Below are 21,823 nucleotides of genomic sequence, written 5' to 3'. Positions count from 1 at the left end.
CCGCCCACCTTTCCCTATTTACGGAAATTTATGGAATATTGTTTGGATTTCTCCCCCAATCCACTCCAGCACACAGGCAGCGCTTTGACGCCGCGCTATCTACACGGGAGTAGATAATGAGGCACTCAAACCTGCCAGCCTTCAGCGCACAGTTTGCACCGTCATGGTCCGGACACACATCTAATCCCAGGAAGATGAGTCAGACATCAGGGATGAGACTTCCCGTGAGAGGGAATTTCTCCCGGGTCCTCACACCCAACAACACTTCGGAATAATCTGAGGTGACAGTTGATATGTTTAATATTGCTGTTCTCCTGGTGGCTTGAGTCGGGTTAGGCAGGAATCCAGTCTGGGACTGTCCCAGGTTTGTGCTCCATTGGACTCCCTCACCTGGGTTGGCTGAAGTGGTGCCTCTGTGGCTGGGCTGGGGGACTGGCCAGAAAAGACAACCCCACTCCGCGCCCCAAATCAAAAATTTCGTTTTGATTTATTATTGTCACATGTATTAGCATACAGTGAAAACTATTGTTTCTTGCGCACTGTACAGATAAAGCATACCGTTCATAGAGAAGGAAATGAGAGTGCGGAGGGTAGTGTTACAGTCATAGCTAGGGTGCAAAGAAAGATCAACTTAATGCAAGGTAGGTCCATTCAAAAGCCTGACAGCAGCAGGGAAGGAGCTGTTCTTGAGTCGGTTGGTACGTGACCTCAAATTGTTGTATCTTTTTCCCGATGGAAGAAGATGGAAGAGAGAATGTCCGGGTTGTGTGGGGTCCTTAATTATGCTGGCTGCTTTGCCAAGGCAGTGGGAAGTGTAGGCAGAGTCAGTGGATGGGAGGCTGGTTTGCGTGATGGATTGGGCTACATTCACGACCTTTTGTAGTTCCTTGCGGTCTTGGGCAGAGCAGGAGCCCATACCAAGCTGTGATACAACCAGAAAGAATGCTTTCTATGGTGCATCTGTAAATGTTGGTGAGAGTCGTAGCTGACATGCCAAATTTCCTTAGTCTTCTGAGAAAGTAGAGGTGTTTGTGGGTTTTCTTAACTATAGTGTCGGCATGGGGGGGACCAGGACAGGTTGTTGGTGATCTGGACACCTAAAAACCTGAAGCTCTCGACCCTTTCTACTTCGTTCCCGTTGATGTAGACAGGGGCATGTTCTCCTTTACCCTTCCTGAAGTCGATGACATCTCCTCCGTTTTGTTGACATTGAGGGAGAGATTATTGTTGCTGCACCAGTTCACCAGATTCTCTATCTCATTCCTGCACTCTGTCTCGTCATTGTTTGGGATCCAACCCACTAGGGTGGTGTCGTCAACAAACTTGAAAATCAAATTGGAGGGGAATTTGGCCACACAGTCATAGGTGTATAAGGAGTATAGTAGGGGGCTGAGAACACAGTCTTGTGGGGCACTGGTGTTGAGGATGATCATGGAGGAGGTGTTGTCTGTGGGTTTGGAAGTATATCCAAGGAGGATATGGCTTGACTAAGATGTCCCATGTGTTTAATGCTCTGGCTTTACTTGCTGTGGGGAGTGGGGGGCTCTCTGAGTGCAGCAGGGAGTCAGCAACAGTAAATTGGGTGGCACGGGGGCCTAGTGGTTAGCACTGCTGCCTCACAGCGCCAGGGACCCAGGTTCAATTTCGGCCTCGGGTGAGTGTGTGGAGTTTGCACGTTCTCCCTGTGTCTGTGTGGATTTCCTCTCATGCTCCAAAGGTGTGCAGGTTAGGTGGATTAGTCATGCTAAATTGCCCTTTAGTGTCAGGGGGATTAGCAGCGTAATTACATGGGGTTATGGGAGGAGGCGGGTGGGGAGCGATTGTTGTTGGTGGAGGCTCGATGGGCTAATGGCCTCCCGCTGCACTGTAGGGGAAAAAATCCTGTTGTCTGCCCCCAACCTCCCCAACCCCAGAGTTTCCGGTTGTCTTAAATGATTCATAGAAACATAGAAAAACTACAGCACAAACAGGCCCTTCGGCCCCACAAGTTGTGCCGAACATATTCCTACCTTTTAGGCCTACCTATAACCCTCCATCCTATTAAGTCCCATGTACTCATCCAGGAGTCTCTTAAAAGACCCTATTGAGTTTGCCTCCACCACCACTGACGGCAGCCGATTCCACTCGCCCACCACCCTCTGTGTGAAAAACTTCCCCCTAACATTTCCCCTGTACCTACCCCCCAGCACCTTAAACCTGTGTCCTCTCGTAGCAGCCATTTCTACCCTGGGAAAAAGCCTCTGAGAGTCCACCCGATCTATGCCTCTCAACATCTTGTATACCTCTGTTAGGTCTCCTCTCATCCTACGTCTCTCCAAGGAGAAAAGGCCGAGCTCCCTCAGCCTATCCTCATAAGGCATGCCACTCAATCCAGGCAACATCCTTGTAAATCTCCTCTGCACCCTTTCAATCTTTTCCACATCCTTCCTGTAATGAGGCGACCAGAACGGAGCACAGTACTCCAAGTGGGGTCTGACGAGGGTCTTATATAGCTGCATCATTATCCCCGGACTCCTAAACTCAATCCCTCGATTGATAAAGGCCAGCACACCATACGCCTTCTTAACCACCTCCTCCACCTGCGGGGCCAATTTCAGAGTCCTCTGGACCCCAAGGGGTTTTTTTTTTTGCCGTGTTACTCCAACGTGAGGCAGTGTTCACACTCTTTCACGAAAGGAATAATTTTCTTTATGTCGGTCCTAATGGAACCTCGGGCTTAGTTGGATTCGGGAAAGTTGAAAAAGCAACGGTTTCACCCTTGTTGCCAGCTATGCGGCTTTCTGACAATCCGTCTCACAGAAGACATTTGAACTGAATATTGAACAGGATTTCTAACAGGCAGCGGATTCAATATTCCCCGTCTCAGCCTCACCCAAATTGCACTTCGCCAACCTCTTGTACCTGTACGCTTCTCTTATTTCAGTTTAATTAAAATATTCCCAATCAGTGCACTGTTTAATCGTATTATACCTGTCTGTGGCAGCATCTCTCAGCCTCCTTTTACAGACTGAGAAGCCTGGGTTTCCCCAATCATTTCTCAATATTTGGACCTCTGATACCGCGGACCAGCATGGGGCAACTCTTGGTTTGCACTGTCAGCTGTGTTTTAACTGTTTCTCTCTCCTCTTGACCAGTAGAGCTGGGTGCATTGTTGCACTGTGCATTCCGACCACGACACAACACAGTGTGATCGCTGCCTAGTGTTCCATGGTTCTGACCAAGTCACACCCCACAGTGTATGACATTGTACTGATGCTGTTGCCCCGTTTCCTGCCTTGTTTTTGATTTGATTTATTATTGTCACGTGTATTGGGATACTGTGAAAAGTCTTGTTTCTTGCGCTCCGTACAGACAAAACATACCGTTCATAGAGTACATAGGGGAGAAGAAAAGGAAAGGGTGCAGAATGTAGTGTTACAGTCATAGCTGGGGCATAGAGAAAGGTCAACTTAATATATGGTCAATCCATTCAAGAGTCTGACAGCAGCAGGGAAGAAGCTGTTCTTGAGTTGGTTGTTATGTGATCTCAGACTTTTGTATCTTTTTCCCAACGGAAGAAGGTGGAAGAGAGAATGTCCGGTGTTCCCAACACTGCTAGCTTTTAGCTCTGTGGCTCATAGTATCCTACAGTGGAGAAGGAGGCCATTCGGCCCATCGAGTCTGCACCGACCACAACTCCACCCAGGCCTTATCCCCATAACTCCACGCATTTACCCTGCTAAAGCCCCGACACTATGGTCAATCCACCTAACCCGCACATCTTTGGACTGTGGGAGGAAACCCACGCAGACACGGGGAGAATGTGCCTACTCCACACAGAGAGTGACCCGAAGCCGGAATTGAACCCGGGTCCCTGGCTCTGTGAGACAGCAGTGCTAACCACCGTGCCACCCTCATGATGAATCCTGCGACAGTGCTTTGAGAAAGCTGCTTCAAGGAGGGAGATATTTGACTGTCAAAAGCTCTGGTGTTCAGTAAGATCCATTTCCCTGTCTCGTGTTCCCATTCCCTGGGATAACAGATCCTCTGCCACAGCCCCCAAAAATCAGCAGCCATGAGTATGAGATCAGTCTGGAATAATTTGTTTTCCGATTTCTATTTTTCCCCCTTCATTTCAGTTCTCCCCTCCGCCTTCCCGCTGTCCCTCTTGAAGATCCAGTGACAGTTCCTAGGCTGGCAGGACTGCCCTGCAATTCGGTATTGGATGGAATGGGCCTATGTTTAGTGGGATTTAGAAAAATGGAGGTGATCTCATTGAAACAGTTGAACCTGTGAAGGCTGGTCAGGTTAGACTCGGAAAGGCCATTTCCTCTGGCTGGAGGATTTATGACTTACATCTCTGCATCCAGGATTGTGAATTCTCTCGCCCGGGGAGCTGTGAATGCTCGGCCATTGAGTATATTCATGGCCTGCGATCGATAGATTTTCACACACTAAGGATATCCGGGGATGGAGTGAGAAGGTGGAGTTGGTGAAGGAGCTTAGTCGCGATCTTATTGAATGGTGGAGAAGGCTGAAGTTCCATGTGACCAACTCTTGCTCCTGATTCCAATGTTGTCTGTCTTCCTCTTCTTGCTAACTCAGCTTATTTGAGGTCAGTTGTGACCCGCGGGAGCGCTCTGACTCAGGTCAGCGTGTACTCTGATTTAATCACCTGGCGTCTGTTAGGGACGGGTTGCTATTTCCTCCACTGCGGTGCACTTTTTGCCAGAGCTGGAGACGAGGATCGGCCAGAGGTTGAAGGTTTCTGACTGAACGGACATTAGGGACACACCACAATCAGCAGAATGGGGTCAGGGAGAGGTCACCTGGGAAAATTGCACAACACAACAGCTTGTATTTGTGAAGTACCTTTAATGTGGAACAAAATGTCCCAATCTGGATTGGCTGGCGGGGTGTTACAGTTGGCGGGGCCCGAGTTGCTGTGGCAACATGCTCTTTTTACACATGTCATAGTCTGGAGCTATAGATGGTCATGGAAGTGGCTCGGCTGACCAGAATCTCTCGCACTCTTACTGCCATTGACATGTGGGAAGGATTTGCAGGCGGATATTCGACCCGTCTGACCTCCTTATGGAATCATAGAATCCTACAGCACAGAAGGAGGCCATTCGGCCCATCAAGTCTGCACCGACCACAATCCCACCCAGGCCCTATCCCCATAACCCCATGCATTTATCCTAGCTAGTCCCCCTGACGCTAAGGGACAATTTAGCACGGCCAATCCACCTAACCCGCACTTCTTTCAGACTGTGGGAGGAAACCGGAGCACCTGGAGGAAACCCACGCAGACACGGGGAGAACGTGCAAACTCCACACAGACAGTGACCCAAGCCGGGAATCGAACTCTGGTCCCTGGCGCTGTGAGGCGGCGGTGCTAACCACTGTGCCACCGTGCTGCCCTTAAAGGAAACACCCCTTCCTTGGCAATCAACTCCTGGGGTGGGACTGGAACCCCAACTTCGGATTCTGAAGCAGGAATGTTGCCCACTGCTCCGGCTAAAGTGGGAAATACAGAGGGAAAAGCGTCAATCGAAGAAGGTGCGATTCAGAGGTCTGACCGGACACACGGTCAGGAAGAGGGATTTTGAAGAGTTTCTCCACTGGAAAGAGGTGGAGGGGGTTTGAGGAGGATATGCCAGAGGGTGGGACTGAGACTACAGAAGGCACAAGAGTTTGGACTCGAAGCAAATAAAAGTTTGGGGAATGATTAGGAAACTAGCGAGAGTTCGGAGGGAATGGGAGGGGCTGTGTGAGGAATTTAACACCAAGATGGTTTTAAACTTTAAACTTTGAGGAGACTCGGAGTCAATATTGATCAATGACTTGGAACACTCCCCTTCTGAGTGACACGAGGCAGACAAATCACGTGCTTATGCCCATTTCCAAGGCTAATCTTTTCCAGAGGCAATAGGCTTGAGGGCTCTGGTTGACTGGTAGACTCTTGCTGCCCGTCTTACGCATAGTGGAGGGATTTTGCAGGCTGCAAATCAACCTGTCAGACCACGTTAATGCACCCACCCCCTTGACCGTCAAGAACCTAGATCTTCTGGCTCAGAGACAGGGACACTGAGCCACGACCACCTCTCCCATGATCAATGAGGCCTGGGTTAAATAAAGCATTTTTAGAAGAGATGAAGTCAATGTCACGTTACAGCATCCTTTCAGTGAATATTTTCTCCTGATTGCGTCGACTCTGGCTGCCTTTCCAACACTTGGGAGTGGATGGAAAGGAAAACTGTGGTGAGTTTTCCACCTACGGCCAGCATGCGTTAGGCAGCAGTACGATAACAGAAAACAGCAGAGAAAATCGGAGACAAGAGCACGGGAGCTCCGACCTCTGCAAACGATTCCCTCAACACCTGACGACTGTCCTTGGGATTATTCCCCTTTCTCCAATAAGGTCATAAAACTCATCTCTCCAAGGTGCAGCTGGTATGTAGAAACAGGGAGGCCATTCAGCCCGACTGCAGTCCATGAGATGTAGGTACACCCACAGTGCTGTTAGGGAGGAAGCTCCAAGATCTTGACTCAGTGACAGTGAAGGAGTGGGCGACATATTTCCAAGTCAGCTTGGTGAGTGGCTTGGAGGGGAATCTGCAGGTGGGTGATGCTCTCATGTCTCTGCTGCCCTTGTTCTTCCAGGTGGTGGAGGCCACGGGTTTGGAAATACAAACCGAAGTCCTGAGTTCAATAGCAGCTCTTTGCCGGGGACAAGATGTTGGGAACCCCGGATGATTTTTACTCTCCCAGAGGGGGAAGTGGTGGTGTAGTGGTATTGTCACTGGACTAGTAATCCAGAGACCCAGGCTAATGTTCTGGTGACTCGGGTTCGAATCCCGCCACAGCAGATGGCGAAATTTGAATTCAATAACAATCTGGAACCCACCTGCTTCACAAATGTCCCTTAGGGAAGGAAATCTGCCATCCTTAGCTGGTCTGGCCAACATGTGACTCCAAAGCCACAGCAATGTGGAGGACTCTTAAATGCCCTCAGCTGAAGGGCAATTAAGGATGGGCAGTAAATGTTGGCTAAGCCAGTGACACCCACATCCCATGAACGAATAGAAAAAAAAACTACTTCCTTCTGTGGGTGAGTTGTCAGCCAGTGTCCGTGGGATCGCACTCTGCAGTCGGGGTTTTGCTAACCCATGCTTCAGCGACGGTCGTAGTTTCTGCTAACTCACCACCTAACCAGGGTCAGTCACGGTGAATGTGGTGGGAGAGAGAGGATTTGTTTCTGTGAAGATTTCACAATGATCTGGGATAGTTGTGACTCTGGCTTCTGATCATAAGGACCCGTCAGCAGTTCCAGGCCTTACCACAGGAGCGGATCCTTCAGGCTCAATTAGAGGTCAGCTGAGCTGGGCTGGGGTCAAACTCCTGGGAAAGTTGCACTGCAGTAAAACTATTTAACATTTCAAACCAAACCCGAAAAGTACCGATCAGTTGTTTTTTGATTAAAGTCTCCCCCTACTCCTGAAGGGATGGAGGTACGGTCGAAAAGCTCTTGCCTAAATGACAATTCTTCATTTGGCAGACTGACCAGTGACCATCAGTTTGTCTGAATGGAGGGGAGGGGGGAGGAATATCCAACAATATCCTGCATTTATATAGCGTCTTTGATGTGATCCAATATCCCAGGGTGCTTCACCGGAGCATCTAAAGCACAATTTGACACCAAGCCATGTCAGGCGATATTAGGACAAATCATAGAATCCTACAGTGCAAACGGAGGCCATTCGGCCCATCGAGTCTGCACTGACCACAATCCCACCCAGGCTCTATTCCCATAACCCCATGCATTTACTCTAACTGGTTCCCCCAACACTAAGGGGCAATTTGGCACGGCCAATCCACCAAATGGCTAAAAGCTTGCTCAAAGAGGGAGGTTTTTAAGGACCGACTTTAACGGACACGAGAAAGGTGGGTGAGGTGTCTTAAAGGGATTCCAGAGTTTGGGATCCGGGCGGCTGAGGCACAACCATCGATGGCGGAGTGATGGAAATTGGGGATTTGGAAGAAGCCAGAATTGGAAGAGTGCGGCGATGTCAGAGGATAGTGAGGCTGGCGGTGATAACAGAGATGGGGAGGGGTGGGGGGATGGGGGAGGGGGGTGTGGTTGTGAGGCCAGTGGAGGGAATTGAAAACCAGGATACACGAATCCCTGCCTGAAAGTCTCTGCCCAGGAATGGCCATGAGCCCAAGAAAGGGGTGGGAGTGAGGGGTGCCCCTCTGATCACCCATAAAGAAAAGCCCTACGATCCATCCTCCATCAGGCACCCCAACCCCGGTCTAGTTCTGGGCAGCGTTAAGGAGCAAGAACCCCGTTTGTTCCATTCCACCCTGCTCGCAGTGAGGGCAGCTCCCAACTGTGGCTGAATTCAGCTCCCAGCTTTGGTTTGATTTATCATTTTCACTGTATCCCAATACATGTGACAAGTTTCTTGTGCGCTAAACAGACAAAGCATACCATTCATAGAGAAGGAAATGTGGTGTTACAGTCATAGCGAGGGTGTTAGAGAAAGATCAACTTAATGCAAGGTAAGTCCATTCAAAAGTCTGACAGCAGCAGGGAAGAAGCTGTTCTTGAATCAGTTGGTACGTGACCTCAGACTTTTGTATCTTTTTCCCGACGGAAGAAGGTGGAAGAGAGAATGTCCGGGGAGCTGGCTGCTTTTCCGAGGCAGCGGGAAGTGTAGACTGAGTCAATGGATGGGGGGTTGGTTTGCGTGATGGATTGGGCTACATTCGCGACTCTTTGAAGACATTTGTGGGCAGAGCAGGAGACATATCAAGCTGTGATACATCCAGAGAGGATGCTTCCTATGGTGCATCTGTAAAAGTTGGTGAGGGTCGTAGCGGACATGCCAAATTTCCTGAGCCTCCTGAGAAAGTAGAGGCGTTGGTGGGCTTTGTTCACTATAGTGTCGGCATGGGGGGACCAGGACAGGTTGTTGGTGGTACAGACACCAGACTGCTGACTCCACGGCTGGTTCTGGGAATGGAAGGAGAGATGGGAAATGTGTGTGCGTGCGTGTGCAAGAACAATAACTGTGGCTTCTGATCACAAGGACAGGTCAGCAGTTCAAGGCACACGACGTTCGAATTCTCGCTCTCGACAGATCAGCAGGATGTGGTCAGGGGAAGAAAACTTCGAGCAAAAAGCCGCTGAACCTTCAAAGAAAAGGGGAGAGTCTGGTCGAAAGCAATTTTTAAAAAATTCCTAAAAAGAAAAAAAAAATAAAATCTCAGATGGTTCCATTGCTTAAATAACTCCTGCTGATGTTCCCGAGTTCAATCACAGAGTTAATTACCTCAGCTCGAGAGAAGTGGTGGAAGCTCTGGGGGGAAGAGAGAGAGAGAGCTTGCATTGAGATAGCCGCCTTTGTGATCTCCCAAAGCTCTTTACAGCCATAGAAATGATTTTTGGAGTGTAGTCGGTGTGATAAATATACGAAACCCAGCAGCCAGTTTGCACACAGCTGGGAACTCTGTGGTGGAGCTGTCGATTTGAGGGACAAGTACGGCACAGGGTGGCGCAGTGGTTAGCACTGCTACCTCATAGCTTGGGTCACTGTCTGTGTGGAGTCTGCACATTCTCCCCGTGTCTGCGTGGGTTTCCTTCGGGTGCTCCAGTTTCCTCCCACAGTCCAAAGATGTGCTGGTTAGGTGGACTGGCCCTGCTAAATTGTCCCTTAGTCCCCCTGACACTAGCTAGGGTAAATGCATGGGGTTATGGGGATAGGGCCTGGGTGGGGTTGTGGTCAGTGCAGACTCGATGGGCCGAGTGGCCTCCTTCTGTGCTGTAGGGATCCTGTGACCCAAACTTGAAAATATATCGCTGTTCCTTTACTGTCGTGGGATCTCAAACTCCCTCCCTAACAGCACTGTGGGTGCACCTACATCACATGGACTGCAGCGGTTCAAGAAGGCAGCTCACCACCACCTTCTAGAGGGAACAGTTAGGGCTGGACAATAAATCCTGGCCCAGCCAGCAACATCCTCATCCCTTGAATGAATAAAAAGAAAACTAAGTCCTTTGATTAAATAATGATGTTGATACTGGATTGTCATAGAAACCTACCTAACATTTTGAGGAGGTTCCAGATAGATAGCAGCATAATGTAATGGTTGAGCAAGTTGTATCAAATTGCCCCTTAGTGTCAGGGGGATAAATACATGGGGTTGCAGGGATAGGTCCTGGAGCGAGATTGTGGTCGGTGCAGACTCAATGGGCCAAATGGCCTCCTCCTGCAGTGTAAGGATTCTGTGATTCTGTGAAACTGATGCAGCAAAAAAAAAGGGCTGCAGCATTTCAGGAAGATGGCTCACTGAGACCTTCTTAAGGGGAATCGGGGATGGGTACATTCCAAGAACAAATTCTTAAAAAAACAAGCAGATTCCAAGTGCAAACACGATTCTAGAGAATCAGTCAGTTACTGGGATCTGCGCAACCATGACAAGTGCTTTGAAAGATCCAGGTGCTGCTTTATTCTTACGATGCTGGTTTGTTTGCATTTCTGCCCAGCTTCCAGGAACTTGTTACAGCTTTAGTTTTGGCTGGCTGTTCTCTGGGCGAGTTAAATGTCCCTCATGCAGCCAGTGCACATGTAACTGCTTGTTCTGCAGTTTGAACGTTGTAATTGTGAGTATCTTTGTGGTGAAATGGCCTCTGTTCAAGGAGCGGGCAGACTTTGGAATTCTATACCCACAGTGTCATATTCCCAGCAGTGTTCCCAGCCACTGAGCAGTATTCCGAACTGCTTGTAGCCTTTTCAGTCAGGTGGAGAGGGAATTGTTTTTAAACTTAGTCCAAGGTTTTTCCCTTTTCAGAACTCCATTGTACCTGGGCCCTATCCCCAGGGGCAGAGGAACCCTTTCAATTCCCACCATTGCCTTTTGGCTCCAGTTCTGGACAGAGCTGAACACAGACTATAGGCGCGCTCTCACTCCCAGAGTTTCATCTCCTCTCTTTACCCCGACAGGTATCCACCTCCCACCCACCACCCCCCCAAAAACCCACCAAGAAATCCAAAAATACAAGCCGTGTTACTGAAGCTCACATGGTCACACTCCGGGGGCACATGGCAAACAAACTGAGCCACAAGGTTCCAGATTCTTCAGCTACACCAATCCTGATCTCTGCACAAGAAAGAACTTGGCGGTGATATAAAATCTCTTGGAGCATCGTGATATTCCAACGTGTTTAGGGATACTTTTTGAAGTGGTGTCATTGTTAAAATGTAGGAGACAAGGGCAACCAATTTGCCCACAGCAAGCTCTACCCCAACAGATCAATGATCAGCTAACCTGGGGGCAGCACGGCGGTACAGTGGTTAGTGCTGCTGCTTCACAGGGCCAGGGACCCGAGTTCGATTCCCGGCTCGGGTTACTGTCTGTGTGGAGTCTGCACATTCTCCCCGTGTCTGCGTGGGTTTCCTCCCGGGTGCTCCGGTTTCCTCCCACAGTCCCGAAAGCCGTGCTGGTTAGGGTGCATTGGCCGTGCTAAATTCCCCCTCAGTGTACCCGAACAGGCGCCGGAGTGTGGCGACTCGAGGATAGAAACCATAGAATTCCTACAATGCAAAAGGAGGCCATTTGGCCCATTGATCCTGCACCGACAACAATCCCACCCAGGCCCTATCCCTGTAATCCCACCTATTAATCCTGCTAATCCCTCTAACCTACGCATCCCGGGACACTAAGGGGCAATTTAGCATGGTCAATGCACCTAACCCGCACATCTTTGGACTCTTTGGATTTTCACAGTAACTTCATTGCAATGTTAATGTAAGCCTACTTGTGACTGATAAAAAACAAAACCTGTCCTTGTGATATTGATCGAGGGATGAACGTTGGCCGGGGAACCGCCTTCGAAATAGTGGCATGCTGTCTTGTACCTTCACCTGGGAGGGCCCAATGAGGGCCTTGATTTATGCACCTCATCCAAAGGGCGGCGCTCCATAAATACTGCTCTGGGGTGTTGGAGATGAGATCCTGTCTCACGGGAATGAGGATTGAATCCGACTTGGGGCCAGAATCCAATGGTTTTAATTTAAACACTCTTTTTTTTATATTCCAATTGTGAAGGGTAGCAGCTCGTTGGATGGGAATGACCTGGCGCTGTGCCACAGCCCTGTGCCCACACCAGCTGGCAAAGCTGTCTCCGTCAGTGAAAACCAATCCTCGGAATGTTGAAGTGACTCTCTTTTCCCTCTTTAACAGGTGCCGGAGAAAACCTGGAAAACACGATGGCGGCTTTCAGGCAGTAAGCAGCACCAATTCCTTGCTGGCACTTTTGTTTCATTCTGTAACTTGAGTAGTGTGTGTGATGGGCTTCAGTCTAACATCTGGTGCATGGTGGAGGGATGGGGGTGGGGTTCAGCAGGGTGAGAGCTGCTGAGGAAGGCCAAGGTTGGAGTCGATGTTTGAGTGGGATTGAGGAGTCTGCAGCCCGTCTCAGGGGTGGTGAAGAGGTTGACCTTTGATGAGTTTGGTTGTTCCGGGTGAGTGACCCGGGGGGATAGTTTTGGTGTTGGATCAGGAATCGGTGCCACGCGTGTGGATAGCTGCAGCCTGGGAAGATGGAACGTTTGGGACGGTGAGCACGGAAGTGCCAAAACTGCCGAGTATTTTATGAAGAGGGAGAGCGAGGAACCTTGTACCGGGGCAGCCAGAGGTGGCAGCGAAAGTTTGAGACCTTGCCCACTCCGATTGGACACGATTCCCCAACCCCAACATGTTTTAGAATAACTTTTATAAAAACCATGGCTGGAATTCTCCGGCCTCGCCCACAGCTAAGATTCTCCAGTCCCGCTGCTATGAATGGAGATCTGGCTGTGCGTCGAATTCTCTTCTCGCCAGCGGCGGGCCATGAATGGCCAGAGAATTCCAGCCCTTATCTTCCCTCCCAGCCCACCTCACCCATCCGCCCGCCTCCTTCCTCTGCTCCTACTGAGATCCAGACACGCCATTAGAGATTGACCAAACTCATCTCCTGAATCCTTCCGCTCTCCCTCACTTTCTCTTCCTCCCTCTTTCTGTGCCCCTCTCTCTCTCTCCTTTCAGACCAATCCCCCTGGAGACAGAGACAAAGCTGAGCACAGATTAGGTCTGTGAGCTCAGCAGGGTAAGAGTTAACACTGCGCTGGCTGACTTTGTCCCAGTAACAGTGAATGAAATCTTCGTCCAGTGCTGTGCTGTCTGAATACCCCGTCCTTTCAACACGGCAAGATTCTAATCGTTGGGGTGAAATGTAAATTGGGTCCATCATTGAAAGCAAGTGAAATTGGAATCTGAGAACATTTTGACTTTGTGTCCTGAATTGTGTGGATTAATGCTTCACTCTCTCTTTCTCTCTCCCCCAACCCCCACCTTGGGATTAACTTGAAGAGCAGGATGAGTTGACGCAGGGTTCAGTTGATGGATTTATTCAGTTGCAATGCTTGCGCAGAGAGAGAACACCAGTCCGCCATGAGCAGTTTTGTTCTATGTTTCGTTACTACCGGCTGTTTCAGGATGTAATATTTGTCAGTCTTGTGTTGAAACTATACTTGGGTGCCTCACTGCGCTAGGGACCCAGGTTCGATTCCAGCCTCGGGTGTCTGTCTGTACGGAGTCTGCACGTTCTCCCCGTGACTGCGTGGGTTTTCCTCCAGGTGCTCCGGTTTCCTCCCACAGTCTGAAAGATGTGCTGGTTAGGTGCATTGGCCGTGCTAAATTCTCCCTCCGGTGTACCCGAACAGGCGCCGGAGTGTGGCGACTGAGGGATTTTCACAGTGACTACGTAAGCCTACTTGTGACACTGATAACTAAACTTAAAAATGTGAACAGGGGTGTTTCAGAATTCGGAGTCTCTTGTGACATTTGAAATCGCCTTTTGAGCATTCCTGTTTCTTTATTATGTAGAAACAAATTCATCTCCCGCTTGATCCCAAAATAAAAGCCAGATGATTTGTTTTATTTTTAAAAACAAAGATTTCCCACAAGTTAGTACTTCCAAACAGGAGAGCCACAGGTCAAGAGAGGGGCTGTCAAATTGGTCACCTGATGTCTGTGAACTCTGACCTTTGCCACCAAAACTACTTGGTCTTGACGAATGTGTGTGGCACCTTGGAGATTTGGCAGTTCCTTTGCTTTTCCAGGCACCCCCTCCCCCTCCCCCTCCCCCACCCCCACCCCCCACCCCCACCAACCCTCGTCCGCCTTTTAACAAAACCTTTCAAATGACAAATGTGAATGGGATCCTAAGACAGGCCTCCCATGTTTCCATGGCAACGCTGTGCTCTCTCTTTCTGGTTGTGCTAAAAGATTGACTTCAAAGCAAGACATTGTTGCCGGGGACGAGGTTAATGGTGTCTGAATCTCGAGTAATTCCAGTTTAGTCCTCGTGAAATTTAAAAACTTCTTTTGTTCATTCATCCACTTCCAGAGTCAATTATAAATGGGTTTTTTTCGGCCTTGAGACTTCATCAAGAATCCAAAAGCTCCACGTATTAAAAATAGAACTTGCTCTTTCAGAATATTTATTGTCACATCCTCTGTGTCCCCAAGTGCTTCTTAACCAATGAAATTCTTTGGCACTGTTCGTAACTGTTCATAGCAACCACTTGTGCACAGCAAGATCCCACAAATCCTAGTGAGACGTGATCAGATAAGCTGGTTTTGATGATGCCAAGCCAACAGAACCCTTCCTGTACCTCTTTTTTAAAAACAAAAGTGCCACAAGATGTTTTGCATCAATCTAACAGGCAGGCTAAGCCTTAGTTTAACATCTCACCTGAAAGGGAACATCTCTCTGCCCGTTCAGTGCAGCCCTGGGACTTTGAATAATATTATTTTTAACATTCTTTCATGTGATGTGGGCGTCGCTGGCAAGGCTAGCATCTGTTGGCCATCCCTAATTGCTCTTGGCTCACTGGGTCATTCCCAGAGGAGCAGTTGAGAGTCAACCACATTGCTGTGGCTCTGGAGTCACATGTAGGCCAGACCAGGTAAGGACGACAGATTTCCTTCCCTCAAGACCCCAGCCGCTAGCTGGATGGGTGTTTAAGACAACTGAAGACAGTTTCAAGGTCACCGTTGCTGAGATAAGGTTTCATTTGCAGTTGTTATCAGTTGAAGTAAAAGTCAACAAACAGCCACTGTGGGATTTGAATCCCCCCTCACCCCCTCACCCCCGAGCATTAGCCTGGGCCTCTGGATTACTTACCCCAACGCCATTGTCTCCCTGACTATTGGTTGAGATTATTGCATTGGGAGTGGGACTTGAACTCACAACCTTCTGTCTCAGAGCTCACCAGTCTATAACTGTCTCTCTTTCGGTAATTATTTAGTGGATTGCAGAGAGAGGTGGGACACAATAAGGAATTGAAAGTAAGCCTCGGTAATGGTGATTATGAAACTCTCACCGATTGTCATAAAAACCCCTATCACTTAGAATCATAGAATCCCTACAGTGCAGAGGGAGGCCATTCGGCCCATTGAGTCTGCACCGACCACAATCCCACCCAGTCCCTATCCCCATAACCCCATGCATTTACCCTACTAATCCCCCTGACACTAGGATCAATTTAGCATGGCCAATCCAACTAACCCGCACATTTTTGGACTGTGGGAGGAAACCCACGCAGACACGGGGAGAATGTGCAAAATCCACACAGACAGTGACCCGAGGCCGGAATTGAACCTGGGTCCCTGGCGCTGTGAGGCAGCAGTGCTAACCACTGTGCCGCCCCTTCAGGGAAGGAAATCCAGTGTCGCCAGACCCACTGCAATCTGGTTGACTCTTAGGAAGCCACTCAGTTTTACCAAATTAATGCAGAAGGACTGCAACGGTTCAAGAAGGTGGTTCACCTCCGAGGGTAATCAAAGTGGGGATCAAATGCTGCCCAGCCAGCGACACCCAGGAAACCATGGGAACACAATTGTTCCAGGAAACCATGGGAACACAATTGTTCCAGGAAACCATGGGAACACAATTGGTTTTTGCAAATTTTACTTTCCAATTTCCCTTGGCAGAATCAGACCTCCGATACCTTGTGGGTGGGAATTGGTCAGCCTGTGTCTGGCTGAAGGGACAACCAGAAAGAGAATTCAAAAAAGAAAAATATATGATTTTCTCTGTCCCGTGTCTCAAAGGGCAAGTCTGAAAATATTTTAAGGCAAAATCAATTTCAGAATAGATTCATCTGTGAGCTATGCAAAGGTTTGAGAATTTGCATTAAACACTGTGAAGATCACTTGCTAACTTCATGCCTGGGGTGGCACAGTGGTTAGCACTGCTGCCTCAAGCTGGGTTTGATTCCTGGCTCGGGTCACTGTCTGTGTGGAGTTTGCACATTCTCCCCGTGTCTGCGTGGGTTTCCTCCGGGTGCTCCGATTTCCTCCCACAGTCCGAAAGATGTGCTGGTTAGGGTGCATTGGCTGTGCTAAATTTTCCCTCAGTGTACCCGAACTGGCGCCGGAGTGTGGCGACTAGGGGATTTTCACAGTAACTTCATTGCAGTGTTAATGTAAGCCTACTTGTGACAATAAGTAAACTTTAAACATTGTAACACCCAAAAAAGGATATATAACTACCCAAATGTTGAGAGATAAAAGGAAAACTCTATGGCGGCACGGTAGCACAGTGGTTAGCACTGCTGCTTCACAGCTCCAGGGACCTGGGTTCGATTCCCGGCTTGGGTCACTGTCTGTGTGGAGTTTGCACATTCTCCTCGTGTCTGCGTGGGTTTCCTCCGGGTGCTCCGGTTTCCTCTCACCGTCCAAAGATGTGCGGGTTAGGTTGATTGGCTATGCTAAAAAATTGCCCTTAGTGTCCTGGGATGTGTAGGTTAGAGGGATTAGTGGGTAAATATCTAGGGATATGGGGGTAGGGCCTGGGTGGGATTGTGGTCGGTGCAGACTCAATGGGCCGAATGGCCTCTTTCTGTGCTGTAGGGTTTCTAAGATTCTAATCCACTCATCCCTCTTGGGGCAGGTATCTCACTCACTCTGATCTGTTACACACCATTTTGTGTATTCAATATTTTTGCACAAACTTCTCCTTTGTAATTGGCTTGGAATAGGAGAGTGGGAGCACAGGACCGTACAGATGTTGTTTGGGGGTGTGGGGATGGCGGGAGAATCACTTCTGTCTGTCTACTCTCCTAGAAATCTCCCTTGAACATAACAGAACCTTCGGAGAGGCTGCCAAAGTACTTTCCGTTAAGTGCTTAAACCTGAAGGAATGTGGGACCTGGGATAAAGAGCCCACATGATAGGATTAGATGCAGAATAAAATCAGCACAGTGATTATTTGCAATGGTGCATTTTTTAGGAACCAATTGTATCCCCCGCTTACCAAATGTTCTTTCCCCTCCCCCTTCCCAAGTTGGCTCTGTCGCGCTGACTCATGCTGGCTTATAATTTAACCCTGAATTTCCTTGTTCTGAGCTTTGACAATGCACTGGGCCTGCGTGGGGTTAGGGGTTAGGGTTTGGGGCTGGGCCTTGCAGCCGCTCCTTGTTCCTGGAATCTTGAAGAGTTGAGTTTCCTGATCATCAGCTTAAAGACACCTCGGGAGTTCCTGCTGTCGTTGTGCGGGGGTCTTTGCTTTGGGAGGTCGCTCAGCTGGGGGTCTGGGCACAATATGCAGGTGCCAGAGTTTCAGCTGTGGCTCGTTGAGCTCTGGGCTCAAGTCCTGTCCTGGAGGCTTGAGCACTTTGACCTAGGCCGACACTTCCGTGCCGTACTGAGGGAATGCAGCGGAGTCTGAGGTGCTGTCTTTGGGATAAGGTGTTAATCGGAGATCCTGGCTGCCCCCCCCTCTGGTGGATGCTCTGTTTTGAGGGACAGTTTATCTCCATGATCCTGACTGCTGTGGGTGCACCCATGTGACTGGGTCTGAAAGCTGCCAACGCACACGGCATGTGTGGCACAGTGGTTAGCGCTACTGCCTCTCAGCACCAGGGACCCGGGTTCAATTCCGGCCTCAGCTCACTGTCTGTGCCGAGTTTGCACATTCTCCCCGTGTCTGCGTGGGTTTCCTCCGGGTGTTCCGGTTTCCTCCCGCAGTCTAAAGATGTGTGGGCTAGGTGTCCCCCCTCCCCTGGCAAGATCCCAGGGCGTTATTTAGAGGTTTAGAGCAAGACAATCCCCCCTCCGGTGTTCTGGGTAATATCTATCCCTTGGCCAACAGGTTATCCGATCGTTATCACGTTGCTGATTATGGGAGTTTGCTGCATGTAAATTGGTTGCCACATTTGCACCCTTTATCACAGTGACTAACACGTCAGAAAGCACTTCATTGCAAAGCAGTTTGGGACATCAGATCTTTGTGAAAGGTGTCCCATTATTGCAAACTTGTATTTCTTTAATCATCTCAACCACTCCTCGTCATCATGGATTCCACATTCTTGCCACTCCCTAGAAATTTCTTCAGAATTCCCCCGTTGAATTGTATTGGTGACAATCTTGTGTTTTGGATTCTTCACAAGGGGAAACATCTTCTTGGTGTCTACCCTGTCAAAGCCCTTCAAGTCTCCCCTGATTCTTGTCTTTTCTGGGGATGGGTTTGCCAGCCTGTTCAATCTTTCTTGATAACGAGCTCAGAGCCTCTGGAACTCAGCCAGGTAGTAAATCATTGATCTGGCTGTGAACTAACCCTTTGGACAGCAGCCCTCTGTCTCCACTACACGGCCCTATCTTTGTTTTTAATCAATTTTCGGGATGTGAATGGCACTGTCAAGGCCCCTCTCTTTGTGGGGAGACCTATCAGGCCACCCTGAGTCAGTGCCCCTCCCTCCATGCTGCAGAATTCCAGCAATCTGCCGATGAAGGAATGCTCGGTGTACGTCCCCTTCGGGATGGTATCCGTGACATTCCCGCTCTCAAAGACAGCTCAGGGTTTGTCTCCGATGTAATATTAGTGCCCTCTTGTTTCGGATTCATTCATGAAGAAAATTATTCTGGATGGACTCCTTGCTTGTTAAGAACATAAGAACTAGGAGCAGGCCATCTGGCCCCTCGAGCCTGCTCCACCATTCAATAAGATCATGGCTGATCTTTCTGTGGACTCAGCTCCACTTACCCGCCCGCTCACCATAACCCTCAATTCCTTTACTGTTCAAAAATCTGTCTTTCTTTGCCATAAAAACATTCAGCGAGGTAGCCTCAACTGCTTCACTGGGCAGGGAATTCCACAGATTGACAACCCTTTGTGTGAAGAAGTTTCTCCTCAACTCAGTTCTAAATCTGCTCCCCCTTATTTTGAGGCCATGCCCTCTAGTTCTCGTTTCACCTGCTAGTGGAAACAACTTCCCTGCTTCTATCTTATATGTTTCTATAAGATCTCCCCTCATTCTTCTGAATTCCAGTGAGTATAGCCCCAGTCTACTCAGTCTCTCCTCATAAGCCAATTCTCTCCACTCCGAAATTAAACCTAGTGAATCTCCTCTGCACCCCCTCCAGTGCCAGTATATCCTTTCTCAAGTAAGGAGACCAAAACCGTACACAGTACTTGAGGTGTGGCCTCACCAGCACCTTATACAGCTGCAACATAACCTCGCTGTTTTTAAACTCCATCCCTCTAGCAATGAAGGACAAAATTCCATTTGCCTTAATTACCTGCTGCACCTGCAAACCAGCTTTTGTGATTCATGCACAAGGACACCCAGGTCCCTCTGCACAGCAGCATGCTGCAATTTTTTACCATTTAATAATAGTCCATGTTGCTGTTATTCCTGCCAAAATGGATGACCTCACACTAACCAATATTGTACTCCATCTGCCAGACCCTTGCCCACTCACAGACTATCTATATCCCTTTGTAGATGTTCCTCAAAAAAACCTATTCAACAACGTAGGGGCGTAGCTTTAGGGAGAGGGGATTTGAAACAAGGAATGTTCACTCAGAGGGCAGAGGGAATCTGGAAGGCACTGCCTAGGAAGGTAGTGAAGGCCATAGCCTTACAACCGTTCAAATATATCGTAACATTCAGGGTTATGGGACGAGTGCTGGAAAATGGGATTAGCGCAACTTTAGAAGGGAGGTGGTGACATAGTGGTATTGTCACTGGACCAGTAATTCAAAGACCCAGGGTAATGCTCTGGGGACCCGGGTTCAAATCTCACCACAGCAGATAGTGAAATTTGAATTCAATTAAAAAAAAATCAGAGGATGGTGAGTGTCTGGAACAAGCTGCCAGAGGTAGTAGTAGAGGCGGGTACAATTTTGCCTTTTAAAAAGCATTTAGACAGTTACATGGGTAAGATGGATATAGAGGGATATGGGCCAAATGCGGGCAATTGGGAATAGCTTAATGGTTAAGAAAAAGGGCAGCATGGACAAGTTGGCCTGAAGGGCCTGTTTCCATGCTGTAAACCTCTGACTCAAAGTCTACTGATGACCATGAAACCATTGTCGATTGTCATAAAAAACTCATCTGATTCACTAATGTCCTTTAAGGATGGAAATCTGCCATCCTTACCCGGTCTGGCCTACATGTGACTCCAGACCCACAGTGCTGTGGCTGACTGGTAAATGCCGAGTCACTCCATTCAAGGGGCAATTAGGGATGGGCAATAAATGCTGGCCTGGCCAGTGATGCCCACATAATAATAAAAAAAGTTGTAGCTGCAAACTCGATGAGCCAAAAGGCCTTTTTTACGCTGTACAACACTGACAGCCTGTATTTGGAAACATTGTGCATTTATATTGAACCTTTTAGGGAATAAAATATCCCAAAGTGTTTCACTGGAGCTATTATCAAGCAAACCGAGTCTGAGCCACACTAAGCAATCTTTTTGGACCAAGGAATTTCTTCATGGAGGACAGCAGACAGACAAGTTTAGGGAGGGAATTCCAGGGCCCGAGGTAGCTGAAGGTACAGTCCTGATGGTGGGGTGATTAAAATCGGGAACACAGGAGAGAGGTCAGGATTAGAGGAGCACCAGTCTCGGAGAGTTGTGTGGCTGGAGGAGAATGCAGGGATAGGGAGGGACGGGGCAAAACATTGCTTAAATCAGGAATGAATCCATGTCAGTGAGAACTGAGGTGATGGTGAACGGGTGTGAGTTAAGACAGCAGAGCTTTGAATGGCGTCAGGTTTACGGAGAGCAGAGTGTGGGGGAGCAGCCAGGACTGCGTTGGAATAGCCAAGTTTAGACGTTAAAAACCTTAAACATCACTTAATTTGTGTTTTGATAAGAAATAAAACTGATGTGAATCACTTTGATATTGAACCCTACCCACCTCTGTCAGTGGAGAAATTAGTCAGGAAGCGTCGGTCCCTAATCTTACACAGAAAATAGGCACAGGAGTAGGCCATTCGGCCCTTTGAGCCTGTTCTGCCATTCATTATAATGGTTGATCATCCAACTCAATAGATTGTTCGCACCTTCTTCCCCCCCCCCCCATATCCTTTGATCCCCTTTGCCCCAAGAACTATATTTAACTCCTCCTTGAACACATACAAAGTTTTGCCCTCAGCTGCTTTCTCGATCATATCCCAGCGACCTTCTACCCTCCGTTTTTAAAGAGATTGCGCACAGGTTGACTTCAAGACACGGAGAGGCGATGGCCTAGTGGTATTATCTCTAGACTATTAATCCAGAAACTCAGCCAATGTTCTGGCGAACCGGGTTCGAATCCCGCCACGGCAGATGGTGGAATTTGAATTCAATAAAAAAATATCTGGATTTAAGAATCTACTGATGACCGTGAATCGATTGTTGGGAAAACCCATCTGGTTCACTAATGTCCTTCAGGGTAGGAAATCTGCCGTTCTTACCCGGTCTGGCCGACATGTGACTCCAGACCAAGTGTGGTTGACTCTCA

At 48.7% G+C, this 21,823-nt stretch overlaps 1 protein-coding gene across 1 annotated transcript in view; it reads left to right on the top strand.

Annotated features, from left to right (window-relative positions):
- The window catches only part of LOC144501210 (lysophospholipase D GDPD1-like), a 48,715-nt gene that overhangs the window by 985 nt on the left and 25,907 nt on the right, over positions 1-21,823 (top strand). Inside the window, 1 exon segment of the mRNA XM_078224653.1 lies at positions 12,229-12,271. Within this exon segment, the coding sequence (XP_078080779.1) occupies positions 12,229-12,271 (43 nt within the window).

This window comes from Mustelus asterias, chromosome 12 (genome assembly GCF_964213995.1).
Source record: "Mustelus asterias chromosome 12, sMusAst1.hap1.1, whole genome shotgun sequence".
In the NCBI taxonomy this organism is placed as follows: domain Eukaryota; kingdom Metazoa; phylum Chordata; class Chondrichthyes; order Carcharhiniformes; family Triakidae; genus Mustelus; species Mustelus asterias.
Note: the sequence above shows the minus strand (reverse complement) of the source record. Positions and strands in the feature narration are given on the sequence as shown.